Genomic DNA, 15,953 nt, shown 5'->3' with positions numbered 1-15,953 from the left:
TTCACTTTCCTGAATTATACTGCTATAAAGACATATATATATATATATATATGTATCTTTATTTTGGAAAGTACAGTATAAAAATACTTTTCATAGAAAGAATATAAGCAAAAGCAGGGTAATAAGAAAAGCAGCCAGAATATAAGATATATAAATTACATGCAAGTAATTCTTATAATAAAATGAGGAAAGATAAAGGCTAAATTTGGTCATAAAATTCTATAATATATAATGGTATACTTCTGTTTTCCTCTTTAGCTTTCAAATCAAATCCAGCAGTTCTTGGGAGCTTTTCCTACTTTTTTGCCCAGGGATACTCCTGGAGGAATTTGGGTATATTCGTGCCAATTCAAGAACCCAGGCCTTCTGTGTGCAAAGCAGGAGTTCAGTCGACTGGGTTATATTCAATCTTATTGTTCTATTACTAAGTAATATTTCCCAGGATTCATTACTTGTTCTTTACTGTCTTTCAATGACTTAAAGAAGACACCACAAAAAGGTATGCATACTTTTATACATCACAGCCAAAAATACATATATGTACATCACTTACATTATAAAGAGAATATGTATTGTTTCTTTTATTAAATACCAAAGTTACAAATGTTCTAGCCCAAATTGTATACTTCAATGTTCAGTAATCAGCTCTCTTCCTTTCACCAGGTAAAATAAAATACACACAGCAAAAAAAATACATACCTAGCACTCAAAAGTAATTCAGTTATATTCAATAAGTAAAATTGTAATATTTTCCAGTTTACATTCATAAGTTCTTTCTGTGACTAGTAGTGGTGGTAGTGATACCAGAAATAACAGTTGTAGTAGTAGTAGTAGTAGTGGTGGTAGTAGGTAGTAATAACATTTTTATTCGGAAACAAAAAAAAAATTCCCTAAAATTCACATCATTTAAAGAAAACAGCAATAATGTGCAATGGTTGCAATGGTTCTAAAGAATAAATGTAATTATACCAATTTGGCAGATATTTTCTTTATAAATGTGATCTGGTATGTACTGAACTTTGATATAACTCATTAATACTTTCAATTTAGAATGTCAATTTAACTTTTTGTAGTACAGCTATTACACAGCATTACTTAAATTTTTCCTAAAATACATTATTATACTACATAATGTGTGCTAAACTCACATATCCACTACAGCAAAATATTAACAGTATCAACATCGGATTCAACATAGATTAATTAATATCCTGCACTATCATTCAAAGTACACGGACGTCCAAAAGCCAAGAGTGTAGTTTATTTTAAAGGCAATAAATAATGAATATATTTTACTGACTAGATAAAAGTTAGTTTACATACACCAAGGTAGTGCTAAAACCATGTACTTTATTTTCAACGGCTTAAAAATGAGTCACTGAGTAGTATACAGATCCAGGGCAAAGCCTTTGGCTGAAAAATTCTTCACTTTTACTATAAATCCATTAGAAATTAAGTTTATAGAAGCCTACATCTTTGCTTTTAAATGAGGCCATTTAAGGAATAAAATTACAGCTCTGTTTACAAGTGTTATCTATGACTATGTCTTCCATAAAAAAAACTGGCACCAACCATGTCATAAATTCACATATTAGCACAAACGTTATGCTCTGGCACAAAACTTAAATATCTATACTTTAGAAACAACAGAGAGTCAAAGAATGGAGTCATTTAGTTGTAAACAAGAAAGTTCTACATTATCTTTTATTTGTTTCTCTTTAAAAAAAAACCTATTTTTCCACACTTTCATTTTAAAAAATACTGGCATTGTTTGACATTACACATTGCATTTGCTTTTTTAAATGTGTATAATGATGATTCTCCAAACTACTATTTTATTAAATCAGAAAAAATAGTAAAGTAACTTTGAAAGGAATATTAAAAGATAGTGTGCAAATAAGTTAGTGCTTCATGGACACCTATAACATACTTAAATAAAAACTTTATAATTACCACAAATTTATATAGTATGAATATTGTGGACCTGTGCAAGTTTAAATTTATATCATTCCTCCTTAAAAGGAGGATTAAATAGAACATCCAAATAATGTAGCATAAAGTAATGCCTTTGATGAAATATTAGGCGATGAACCACACATTTAATTTTATCTTCATACAGTTTGGCTGAGAGGTTCTGAAACTCTTATAGGCCAGTTGATGTTTGCTTTTTCATGCTTCGTCGCTGAGCTAAGCTTGAAGCAGCAACAGGCTCTAGAATTGGCTGAAAGGTCTTTTGAGTAAGTGCAGAATATGTGGCAACCACAGCTCCCTAAAATAATGAGGAATATTACAAAGTGAATAGCAATATTTGGAGGTAAACATTATACTTTATCTTATGAGATTCATCTTATATACAAGTGACTCCCCTCAAAAAATTGAATACTGTGCCAGCATGATAATACAGCGGGTAGGGTACTTGCCTTGCATGCAGCTGACCTGGGCTTGTTCCTTGGCACCTCTTATGGTTCCCCAACCCCAGCAAAGTGTGGCCCTCCAAACCAAAACAAAAACCAAAAAACAAAAACCCCAACTGAGTACTGTTTACTGTCTACTGGTCATAATTCACAGTCCTCCTATTGTTCATCGATTTGCTCGAGCGGGCCCAGTAACGTCTCCATTGTGACACTTGTTACTGTGTTTGGCATATCGAATACGTCTCGGGGACCTTGCCAGGCTTTGCCGTGCGGGCGAGATACTCTCGGTAGCTTGCCAGGCTCTCCGAGAGGGTTGGAGGAGTCGAACTCGGGTCGGCCATATTTGCTATGTGCAAAGCAAATGCCCTATATGCCGTGCTATCGCTCCAGCCCTGCTCTCATAATTAGCACCTGATTATTGTTATGGTACTATGTTAATTAAGTAGTTAATACTTAATTACTGTTATACCTATGCACCTGGAAAATCACTTTTCAGTCTTTTATCCCTCATCCAATTTTCTTTTAAATATTTTTAACTTTATTTGCAATGGAAATGTATATATTAATGTATACTTTAAATTGCATAATTACTTAACTATAAATGAAATATGTATTTAAGGTGAATCCATGTTTAATTGTATATATACAATTGTATATATATAAATAATTTTAAATAAAATATATATTATATATACGTATAATACCTACATCTATACATACGTGTATATATATCTATATATAGATATATATCTACATTACATTTGGTTTGGAGGTCACACATAACAGTGCTTATACCTAGTTCCATGCTCTGGGATTATACCTGGCAGTGCTTGGAGGACCATATAAGCTGAAAGGAATCAAATGTGGGTCTACTGTGTATAAGGTATTTTCCTTACCTGCTGTGTTTCCTCTCCCTCAGGCCTACACATTTTGGTAACTACATCAAGGTGATAAATAGCTAATACAATCAAACTAGCATATAGCTACACAGTTGTCATTTTTGTGAATATTTCACCTGCATCTACCTTTACCAAATTTTCATTATTCAGTACAATATTATTGGCCATGATCATCGAACTTTACTTCAGTTCTTTAGACATCTCCACATTTCCCCCTTCTTACATTGGTAACCGTGGCCACCCCCGGAGTTGTTATACAGCTGGCATCCCTGGGTGGGCATAAACCACCAACCTTTCGGTTAACAGCTGTATAATAACTCTGGGGTTGGCCAAGGGGAGGCTCTGACGGCTCTTCCCCTAGCAGCCCAGGTGCTGGGGGGCCACGGGCTGCTTCCCTAGCCGGGGCAGCCTGGGCCATGGGGCAGACAGTAGAGGAAATGAGGGCCATGCCGGTTGATTGATCAGATGCAGTTTATTCCATTCTTCCCATGCACCTGCCCCAGTCTCTCTGAGCCTCCCATTCTAGTCTCACACTGATCCTCATTCCTATCTCCTCCTGTCTCTTCCGCTCATCTCTCTGTGCTCCATGTTGCAGCCTGGGCGTTCTCTTGCTACGTGCCTGCTCCTATATTCTTCTACATTCTTCTCACTCTTTCCCCCTTGCTAGTCACTGGGCACTCCATCTTGCCGCCCTGCTCTCTCTCTCTTCTCTACAATTCTCTCCTTCCCTCCAGCTCTCTTGTCCCTCCAACTCCCCAGCACTCTCAAAATCAACATAAGAAAGCCCTTCCTGAGGGCTCACCAGGTTCAAATGGAACACTGCCTAAGAGGTATTCCAAAGTCCTTCCTGACTGCCTCAGGCAAAATACCTCTTAAGGTGTTTTTCTCCTTTCTTCAGTCCAATAACTCTATCAACATTTTAATACTAGTTAATTTTGTATGGACACAGTAAGAGATACACTGAAGCTTGTAGGCCAGCTCTCCTGGGAACATCTTGCCACAGACTCAGACTACAGGGCTCAGGCCATATTAATCTTACCTAACCCTAGCAGGGTCCGAATCTAGTTATTATGTTTTGGATCATGACAACATTTGTCCATGACCAAGCTCTTAACTTATAGTTAAGCATTATGGTACTTTGCCCAGACCCATCTCGATGCCAGGGTACCACATAGCTTATTGCTTGCCCTAGTTCCATCCAGTCCCTCCTTGGGAACCTGCTTTTGGGAGTGCTAGGAAGTAAGGATATCTGAGGCTTAGGTCAAGAGAACACATATCCAGGAGGAAAATATCACTGAGAGTCATGTTACAAAAGCACAGTATATAATGTCTTCTTGTGTCCATATAAAAAGGACATTGCTCTAAATAAACTATGCAAAGGACTGAGGGAGAAGAGTAAAACAATATTTACAAGTCAACAGAGCACAAAGAAAGAAGTTACAAATAAACACAGAGGAATGGGAGTACTGTGATGGGAGCAACCCAATAAACCTAAGCTACTGGAGGCTATGCAGGAAGGACAGAACAATGTTATCCTACACTAAGGACTTACTTCTGGCTTTTATCTCAGTGTCACCCTGGCAACGCTCAGGTGACCACATGCGGTTCTGGAAATTGAACCCAGTTGGCCATATGCAAGGCAAGCATGCTACCTATTTTACTATCTCACAGCCCCCTCAATAAAAAAAAATTAAAAAAATCAAAAACTAAAGTTTAGAAATCCACCTTAGAAATACTTTAACTTGGGGCTGGAGCACAGCGGGTAGGGCCTTTGCCTTGTACAAGGTCTGACACCCGGGTTCGATTCTCAGCATCCCATATGGTACCCTGAGCATGGCCAGAAATAATTCCTGAGTGCATGAACCAAGAGTAACCCTTGTGCATCGCTGGGTGTGACCCAAAAAGCAAATAAATAAATAAATAAAATAAAATACTTTAACATAACTACATAAGTACCATCAATAAATGGCATACGAAGACTTTATTCAGGTATCAAGCATTCAGGTATCATGTATGAAAGCATGTTTGTTTTACCTTAATACTATGTGATGTATCATTCTTCTTTGATTGATAATTTGACACATGCTCTCTGTGTGTTATCCATGAATGTTTTAATATTTGTTCTGTAGTGTACCGCTGATGTGGATCCACATGTAGCATATGGGAAAGCAAATCCTAAACTCAAATAAAAAAGAGGTGTACATGAACAAACAGATGTTTACATATATGTATATACATACAAAATTGTATACTAGTGAAGGTTGTACAGACTATATATTTTCACATTTTCTCAAAATATGAAAATATCAGTAACTAAGAACTATTTCATTTCACTTACTCTATGGAAAACAAAATCTATTTTATATAGTTAACTGTCAAAAGAGACTTAACTGTACGGAATTAACTTTCATTTTAAATTGTACGTCTTCCTTTACAATATATGTCTTTTAAAATGTGTATTTAAAAATTTAAGATCAGGGAGTACCAAATCTGTGGAAGTAAAATGTGGTTAGGGAGAGGATAACATTGTGAAAAAGGAAGATATGCTGGAATATGCTAATTGGTTAGGAAGAAAAAAGTTACTGATTCATAATTGTGAGCTGATTAAGGCTAAGTGTATATAGATGCACCATAAAAGGACGGGTTCTATATTTATACTGCACTCAAAATCTGGGAATTTATTCCATAAATTAGTACAATTTACCCGCCCCCAATAAATTCATGATTAACTTGATTGTGAAAACAGCAGTAGTGGTCCATATCAGGTTTTTTGTGAGAATTATTGTGGATAAATTTACTTTATGTTATAATAAGATGTAAATAAAATATAATCTCAGTGAAAGAGTTTCAATACCTAGCTTAACTTTAAATGGAAAAAGATTCTATATAAGCATTGAAACAATAGAGAAGTAGCTCCTCCCCACTGACCATTACAATTCATTTTACATAAAACACATGATGTAAATAATGAAAAAAAGATTTTTCTATCTCTGCATATCAAAAAGAAATAGAAAAATGCAAAGGCAAATGAGGGGATGAGAGAAAACTTTTTCAGGAATAAAATCTATTTGGTTAATACAAAAATATTTTATTTTTTTTTAGTTTTATTTATTTATTTTTCGTCTTATATTTATTTATTGAATTACTGTGGGAAAAGTTACTTAGCTTTCAGGTTTAAGTCTCGGTCATACAATGATCAAACACCTTTCCCTTCACCAGTACTCACTTTTCACCACCAAGAACCCCAATATACCCCCCTCCCACCCCACCCAATGCCTGTGAGGCAGATGAATTCTACTTAACTCTTCTTTACATTGATTACATTCATCATTTTGACAAAAGTTTCACCATTATTGTTTAGAATTTCCTGCCCAACAATCAGAATTGCTGAAAAGGCATTGTGAAATACTTTGTTTTCTAGAGTTGGTTATGAGAATCATATGTTGAGCGGCTGCTATTGCAGCCACGCAATTTTGGATTTCTGCAGAGCCAGATAATTATGAGATTGGTTTTGGTGTGTCTGGTGTTATGGCTGTGTCGGAGAGCTGCTCATGGGGGCAACTTGTGACCTCAGTAGGGCATGAAGGATGAGCCAGTACCACCCCCCTTCCCATGAGACTGCAGTTGGCCCGTCACCACCGACTCATACCTGGCTTTCCAATAAGCTCTAAGGCGGCACCCATCTTGCTGCCAGAGGGGAAAAAGGCGGAAGGGAGCAACACCCTTTCCCTCCCGAGGAGGCATGGCGCCATAATTTAACACATGATCCATTCACTTTTCTGCCGCAAGCTGCAGGGCTCTGGACTAAGTCCTTTTGCCTCAGGAGCCATGCCCGTGTGAAAGAACCACTCGTGGGGTGTAACTTGTTACCTCGGTAGGATGTGAAGGATGGGCTGGTACCGCAACCCTTCCCATGAGATTGCAGTTGCCCCGTCACCACTGGCTCATACCTGGCTTTCCTATAAGCCCTGAGGTGGCAGCCACCTTGCTGCCGGTGGGAAGGGGGAGAAAGGCGGAAGGGCGCAACACCATTTCCCTCCCAGGGAGGCATGGTACCATGGTTTAACGCATAGTCCATTTACGTTTCTGCCACAAGCTGCTGGGCTCTGGATTAAATCCTTTTGCCTCTGGAGCCATGGCAGCGTATGCGGTCCAGATGCATTTCTGCCAAAAGCTGCTGGGTTTCGAGATTTGTTCCTGAGTCTCTGGGATCATGGCCATTAATCAGCTTGATCAGGAACCAAAGAGGCTGTTTATAGGCAGCGACTTGAGGTCTCGCTGGGATGGGGAGGAAAAGGGCCGGTTCCACCCTCATCTGGTGAGGCCCTGCATGTTTTGTCACTGCAGGCCCAAACCTGACTGTCTAGCGGCCTCTGGAGGATGACGGTCATCAGGCCGCCAAGGAGAACAGGCCAAGGCACAAGACCTATTCATACCTGAAGTGGCCCAGCCCCAGTAACCTACTGCAGGAACAAGACGCATTTCTGCCAAAAGCTTTTGGGTTCCGAGATTCGTTTCTGAGTCTCTGGGATCATGGCTGTTAAGCAGTTCGATCAGGAACCAGAGAGGCCATGCCTCCAATTATATAGCTAAGCCCGAGGTGATTTGTGGGTGTGTCTCCCACATACCTAACTTTTGGCCATTTACAATAGCTCAGCGGTAGGGCATTTGCCTTGTGCACACCCAGCCTGGCCGAGTCGGGTTCAATTCCTCCACCCATCTTGGAGAGCCTGGCAAGCTACCGAGAGTATTCAATATGCCAAACACAGTAACAAGAAGTCTCACAATGGAGACGTTATTGGGCCCGCTCGAGCAAATCGATGAACAATGGGAGGACAGTGTTTGTTTGTTTTGGACTTTCTTGGTAAACTTTGCCCCAAGTTTTTGGGGTCTGGCCAAAGGCACAACAGCAATTTTGGGGTATCTGAAAGCCTGACGGTGCCACCAGGTGGCTGATGCACTCGCCTCACAGGTAGAGATTGACCTGCTGGTGGCATTATACCTACAATACAAAAATATTTTTAAAATTTTAGACGACCGAGGGGCTGGAGTGATAGCACAGCGGGTAGGGCGTTTGCCTTGCATGCAGCCATCCCGGGTTCTATTCCCAGCATCCCATATGGTCCCCTGAGCAATGCCAGGAGTAACTCCTGAGTGCAGAGCCAGGAGTAACCCCTGTGCATCGCCAGCAAAAAAAAATTCAGACAACTGAGAACCAAAAAGATCTGATTAAAATGTAGGAAGAATGTGTCCTTTCTCATAGCTGAGTGTTTCATTATATATATATATATATATATATATAACATTTTCTTATTTGTTCATCTATTCTTGAGTATTTGACTTGCTTCCATATGTTGGATATTCTTAATAATGCAGTAATAAACATAGGTATGCATATATTCTTTTAAAATTCAAGTACCCAACAATGGATGAGTGGATAAAAAATTGTAGCATATATACATATCCATATCTTTCACTTTGCCGAAATGTCGATGGAACTGGATGTACTCATGCTAATTGCATTGATTCATAAATAAAATAAATACACCAGATGATTGTACTTTTATGTGGAAAATCAAAAGATAAAAATATGTGTTTGGAGAATCCACAATAACTACCCCCTAAAATATGGTCAAGATAACTATAATCTGTGGGTTCTGGGGCATATGAGGCAAGGGGCCTTGAGATAAGAGTGATGTCTGTGGCAACCTAGTAGTAAAAATCTTTCAGAATTATCAGTATAAAACAGGAATGTTGGTAGTATTACGAACATATAAATAAATCTCAAGAAAAATGCATAGAATTGTCTGCGGTGAGGGCTCAAATGGCTTGATACAACACGTGTAGTAGATGTCCCATGTTTATTCAGTAGCATCACATGATTCCCTAGTTGGTACAGGTACAGGTCTGGTTGCTCAAAAATATCACCAGAGTAGGGTTAGTGACTCATACACTTCTGGGTACAATCATCTAATTTTCTGGTTTATTAATCAGAGTAAAGTAACACTGGAGTGACCTCTGGGATTTGTGAGCACTGCTTTGGTGCTCTCAGGTCCAAAAATAAAAAGTGGAAGAGTGGGCAAGAGATCCAACAGACCTGTTCAGCATATACATATAAATGGTACATGGAAAGATTGAAACATCACTAATCTGTGATTTATAATTCAAAGCCGTAATGAGTTATCTCCTTACATATATTGGAATAGCTTTTATAACAAATGCAAAAAATATGTGCAGGTATGGGTGTTGAGAAAGGTGAATCCTTAAGAACTGCCAATGGTAATGCAAATTATTACAGTTACTATAGAGAAAGGATGGAGGTTCCTAAAAAAGCTACCATATAATCCAGAAATCCTAGTTCTACATGTATGTTCAAGACAATGAAATATACACACTGTTATGTTCATTACAGAATTTTTAACATTGCTCTAGATACGCAAACTTATTTCACATTTTAGGTAAACATAGATATATAACATATGGTATGTATATATGGGTGCATATTCATATACATACACATGTTTGCATAAAACGTGAAAACAACTAAACATCTCATATGACTTCTATCAACTTATAAACTACTTACAAGTACATAATTTGAGGTGGATGAACAAAAGCTCATGGTGTTTGCATAATTTGGAAAGAAAGGTAAGGCATCATAGAGCTGCAGACACAATCATGGCACAATTAACAGCTGTGACAAGAAACTATGGCCCATGAAGGGAAGGGTCAGGATTCTGGTGACAGTCAGATCTCTCTAAGTCTAGTGAGGTAATGAGGCCCTTTATAGGAAAGCCAGTATCTACATGGCACTCCAAAACTTGATTATATAAGAAATTATTCATCAAATAAATTAAGGTTAAAAAGCTAATAAAAATCCAAAAACAGTACAAGGGGTAGGGCGCTGCTTTGCATGCAGCCAATCCAGGTTCGATATTCAGCATCATGCATGGTCTCCTGAGCACTGCAAGGAATAACCCCTGAGCATTGCCGAGTGTGGCAATGTAATCAAAGTGAACAGACTACATTTTACCATAGATGGAACACACAAAATTAAATATAAAATTTCCATAATAACAAAATGGAAAAACTGAGAATATTTAAAATGTCATACTACATGAAATATCACACATTATAAGAAGACAAATCATAGAAAAGGGGGTAAATGAGAGGGAGAATGAAATAGTCTATGTAAAGTAATAATAGGAGAAAACTTTTCAAAGCAAAAGAAAGAACTGAACATAGAAGTCCAAGATGCAGATAAAACACCCAAATTTTTAAATGCAAAAGGACCTGTATGAAGACAAGGCATTGTCAATTATCCAAACTCAAAAAATAATGAAAATATATAAAAGACTACTGGAGAAAATAGCATAAAACGTAGAAACATAACTCTATTAGCCTTTTTTAGATATCTCCGGTGAAAATACAGGATAGGGGAGGATAGAAGTGTGAATTTACAAATAAAAATTATAAAAAAAACTGGGAAAAGATTCAAGGCTTTTATCTACTTAATTTTTTGATGAATGACAAAGAAAAATTTATGCTTCAGTATTGTTCAAATATGAAGAGGTAATTCCTTTATTTTATTTTTTCATGTTTTAAATCACAACTTTTAAAATTTTATTAATTTATTTTTTAGTAGTGAAACACCATGAAGTACAGTTGTAGACTTACAAAGTTTCCTGCTTGGATTTCAATCATACAATGATAGAGTACCCCTCCCTCCACCAGTGCCCATTCTCCACCACCAATGATCCCAGTAGCCCTCCCACCCCCACACCACACCCCGCCTCTGTGGAAGGGAATTCCATTTTGCTCACTCTTTCATTTAGGGTCTTGTAGTTTGCAAAAGAGGTATTGAGTGGCTATCGTGTTTGGTATATAGTCTACATTCAGCACGCATCTTGCATCCCAAGCGAGTCCTCCAAACATCCTTTACTTGGTGTTCCCTTGTCTATCTGAGCTGCCTTCCCCCAAGCATGTGAGGCCAGCTTCCAAGCCCTGGAGCAGAACTCCTGGTACTTATTCAAATATTCCTGGGTGTTTGACTCCCATTCTGTTACTTTATATTTCCCAGATGAATGTAGTCTTTCTAGTCTGTTCCTCTCTTTCTGGCTCATTTCACTTAGCATGATACTTTCCATGTAGAACGATTTGTATGTAAATTTCATGATTTCATCTTTCTAACAGCTGTGTAGCATTCCATTGTGTAGATGTACCAAAGTTTCTTTAACCAGTCATCTGTTCTTGACACTCGGTTTTTTTCCAAATTTTGGCCACTGTGAACAGTGCAGCAATGAATATAGAAGTGCAGATGTCATTTAGACTTTACTTTCTTTTGCCTCTTCGGGATATATTACCAGGAGTGGTATTGCTGGGTCAAATAGGAGCTCAATTTATAATTTTTGGAGAATCGTCTATACTGTTTTCGAAAAGGGCTGAACCAGTTGGCATTCCCACCAGCAGCAAAGAAGTGTCCCTTTCTTGTCACATCCGCGCCAATACCGTTGCTTTTGTTCTTTTGGATGTGGGTCAGTCTCTGTGGTGTGAGATGATATCTCATTGTTTTAATCTGCATCTCCCTGATGATTAGTGATGTAGAGCATTTTCTCATGTGCCTTTTAGCCATTCGGATTTCTTCTTTGAGTAAGTTTCTGTTCATTTCATTCCCCCATTTATTGATGGGGTTGGATGTTTTCTTCTTGTGGAGTTCAACCAGTGTTTTGTATATCGTGATATCAACCCCTTGTCCCTAGGAATAAGCTTAACTAAGGAAGAAAAAGACTTGTACAAAGAAAACTACAAAATACTACTCCAGGAAATCAAAGAGGACATGAGAAAATGGAAAGATACCCCTTTCTCATGGATAGGGAGAATTAACATTGTCAAAACGGCAATACTTCCAAAACCTTTGTACAAATTCAATGTGATCCCTACAACGACACCCATGAAATTCTTCAAAGAAATGGAGCAAACACTCCTGAAACTCATATGGAACAATAAGCCCCCACGCATAGCTAAAGCAATACTTGGGAAAAATAAAATGGGAGGAATCAACCTCCCTAACTTCAAAATCTACTACAATAATAATTTAAAAAGCATGGTACTGGAACAAAGGCAGAGCCTCAGCCTAATGGAACAGGTTTGAATATACTGACATCTGCCCCCAAACATATGATCATCTAATCTTTGATAAGGGAGAAAGAAATGTGAAGTGGAGCAAGGAAAGCCTCTTTAACAAATTGTGATGGCAAAACTGGACGGCAAAAAAAAATGGGCTCAGATCTCTACCTAGCATCATGTACAAAAGATCAAAATAGATTAAAGACCAGAATCCATAAGGTAGATTGAAGACAAAGTTGGCAAGACCCTCCACAACATTGAAGCTAACGGTATCTTCAAAGATGACACACCACTGGCTAAGCAAGTGAAAACAGAGATAGACAAATGGGACTATCTCAAACTAAGAAGCTTCTACACCTCAAAAGAAACAATGACCAAAATACAAAAACAGTATACAGAATGGGAAAGGATGTTTGCCCAATACACATCCAATAATTTCTTTACTTTAAAAGTGAAAGCCGAGTAAGTATATTATCACCTGACCTATATAACAAATAATAAAAAGAGCTGTTCAACACACACACATACACTCACACACACACACCAGAAGGACAAATCAGTATTTGAAGCAATACAGAATTTGAAACAAGAATAATATAAAACTTAAAACCCAGGGATTATTATTCTCATATCTTATTCTTATATTTTATAAATTAGACTTCCAGCCCATCTGCCAAATAGAAAAAGAAACACACAGGGATTATATAATGATCAAGAGATCATCTACCAAGAAGATGTAACTTTCATTAATATTAATGCACATAAACTGGAGTACCTAAGTACATAAAACTATTCATAGACCTAAAGAGAGATATTAGAAGTATTATATAATAGCAAGTTAATCTCAGCACACATTAATAAGTTAATTAATGAATGAGACAAAAATCAATACAGAAATAGTAACCTAAAATAGTGTAAAAATCAGATGAATTTATACACATTAAAGCAATTTCTATCTCAAAAAATACCATTCTGGGTCAAAAGACAGTACCACAGGTAAGGTATTATTTATTGTGCATGCAGCTGGTCTGGGTTTGTTCCACATTACCCTATGGAATCCATTGAGCACTGTTCGAAATTATTCCTGAGTGTAAAGCCAGGAGTAAACCCTGAGCATCACTAGGTGTAGCCAAACACACACACACACACACACACACACACACACACACACACACACACATTTTCCACAAGGTATATTCTCTACTACATATATTCCCACTAGGCATATTCTCAAAAATGAATATATTTGCATAAAAATCTACAAAGATAAAAATTAGCTTATTTTCCAATGACAGTGGTTTGAAGCAAGAAACATCCACAGAGAAAATGAAAATAGTGAAAATGTAAAGATTTTAACATGTGTTTAGTATGTGTTTAGTAACTGTTGAGCAATCAAATAAAAAAACCAGAAATCTTAAAGCTAAAAAAATTAAGAGATGACATATTAGAACCTATGAAACACAGCAAAAACACTCTAAAAAGGAAAGTTCATAACAATAATACATGAATAAATTAAAAGTTCTAAGTATTTTATCTAAAGTAAGTATATATGAAAATAATAGAAAAAAGAAATAATGAAAATTACCAGAAATAAAACATCTAAAAACCAAAAGATGACACAAAATATCAAGCAAATGAAGGGCTGTTTTTGAGAAAAGATAAACATAGTTCAAATACTATTAGCTAGACTTATCAAGAAAAGATAAAATCCTTATAAAAGAATCACAAATTTAAAAAATCAAGCTACAATATATGACCACAAAAATGCACACCATCTTATGAAAATCTGCATGAAATTGGACAACCTAGAAGAAAATGATATGTGAAAGAGTTTACAACCTTCCAATTCTGATGCAGGAAAAATAAGCTTGAATTGATCATTGACACATACAGAAATGGAAACAGTAACAGAAAGACTTCTTAAGAACAAAAGCATAAGATCATATGACTTCACTAACAAATTCTACAAAATATTCAAAATATATATTACTACCTGTATTTATCAAATAAGAGCAGAAAATTTTTATTTTTTATTTTTATTCATTTATTTTTTTACTAGTGAAACACCATGAGGTACAGTTGTAGACTTACAAACTTCCGTGTTTGGGTTACAGTTATACAATGATCGAGTACCCATCCCTCCACAAGTGCCCATTCTCCACCACCAATGATCCCAGTAGCCCTTCCACCCCCCCACCCCATCCCCCCACCCCACCCTACCTCTGTGGCAGAGCATTCCCTTTGGAAAAGCAGGGAATGTTATCAAGTAAATTTTAAGATGTCCAAATTATCTTCTTTCTCTCATTTGAGAGAAAATTATCTTCTTTCTCTCAAATGAGAGAAAGAATCCGGAGTTCTGACATCCGTTGACGATCAAGAATCAGGGACGCTGTCTCATTTGCCAAGTGTCGAAAATCAGATGGGCTGGTCACGTAATGAGATTTAAAGACGACCGCTGGACTAGAGCTGTTACCGACTGGATTCCACAGGATGTCAAAAGACCGCGTGGCCGCCCACCTACCAGATGGTCAGACTTCTTTGTCAAGATCATTAACAATCGGTTTGAGGCCCTTCATGTTCCCGGAGCGAACAGATGCCATTGGGCTACACTAGCACGCGACAGGGACAAATGGAGATGTTACTGGCGCCCGCTCGAGCAAATCGACGACTAACGGGAAGTTAAGTAAGTAAGTAAATTATCTTATTCACAAAACAAGGAGAGCTGGAAAAAATAAGATAATACCCTGATAATTTTAATGAAAATACATTCAAAATTCCTGGCAGATTGAACCGAACAAGTCATTAATCAAACCATTTGTAATGACTAAGGTTTATTCATTCCAAGGATGCAAAGATAGTTTTAAATAAGAAAAACAATGCAATGCTCATATCAACAACAGAAGAGACAAAAATAAGTATAACTCCAAAATTTGGAAACAGAAGGCATACACACCAACATCATTAAGACAATAAAATTAAAAATCACAGCTAGCATCAGGCGGTGAAAATCTTAAAATGTTTTGCCTAAAATATAGAATTAGACAGAAATATCCATTCTCACCATTACTGCCCAAAATAATTTTAGATGTCCTTGTTCCATCTTGCAATTAGGCAAGTAATAAGTGTATAAAACATTTAAATTAAAAAGAATACATAATACTGTCACTATTTGCAATACATAGAAAGCTTTCAAAAAGCTTACACGAAAAATAATAGACTAGAAATAAAAAGAATAAAATGAAAGGACACAAAATCAATATATAAAAATCAGTTTAATTTCTATATATGAACGATAAATTATGGAAAAAGGAAAAAAATAAGACCACTTTTAATCTCATAAAAAATAATACCCTGAAGTAAATTTAACAAGGATGGATGCAATTGATCTGTAGGTGGAAAACTATAAAAAATTATTAATTAAAACAATGAGAAAATTCAAGAAAAGTGAAAGAACCCTTGTGTTCAAAAATAGCCTTTTTATGTAAAGCAATTACTAGAATTAGTGCAATCTATA

General features: G+C 36.9%; 1 protein-coding gene across 5 annotated transcripts in view; it reads right to left on the bottom strand.

Annotated features, from left to right (window-relative positions):
• Window positions 1-2,079: 2,079 nt before the first annotated feature.
• RPS6KA6 (ribosomal protein S6 kinase A6) overlaps window positions 2,080-15,953 on the bottom strand; it is a 245,187-nt gene continuing 231,313 nt past the window's right edge. For all 5 annotated transcript variants that reach the window (XM_056124119.1, XM_056124120.1, XM_056124121.1 and 2 more), the window contains 2 exons: window positions 5,348-5,488; window positions 2,080-2,269 (listed from right to left, as the gene is read on the bottom strand). In XM_056124119.1, coding sequence (XP_055980094.1) covers window positions 2,144-2,269; window positions 5,348-5,488 — 267 coding nt within the window. In that variant the 3' untranslated portion in view covers window positions 2,080-2,143. The remainder of the gene's footprint in view (window positions 2,270-5,347; window positions 5,489-15,953) is intronic.

Source organism: Sorex fumeus, unplaced genomic scaffold (assembly GCF_029834395.1).
Source record: "Sorex fumeus unplaced genomic scaffold, SorFum_2.1 ptg000050l, whole genome shotgun sequence".
Lineage (NCBI taxonomy): Eukaryota > Metazoa > Chordata > Mammalia > Eulipotyphla > Soricidae > Sorex > Sorex fumeus.
The sequence above is the reverse complement of the archived record's forward strand: the minus strand, read 5'-3'. Positions and strand labels throughout refer to the sequence as shown.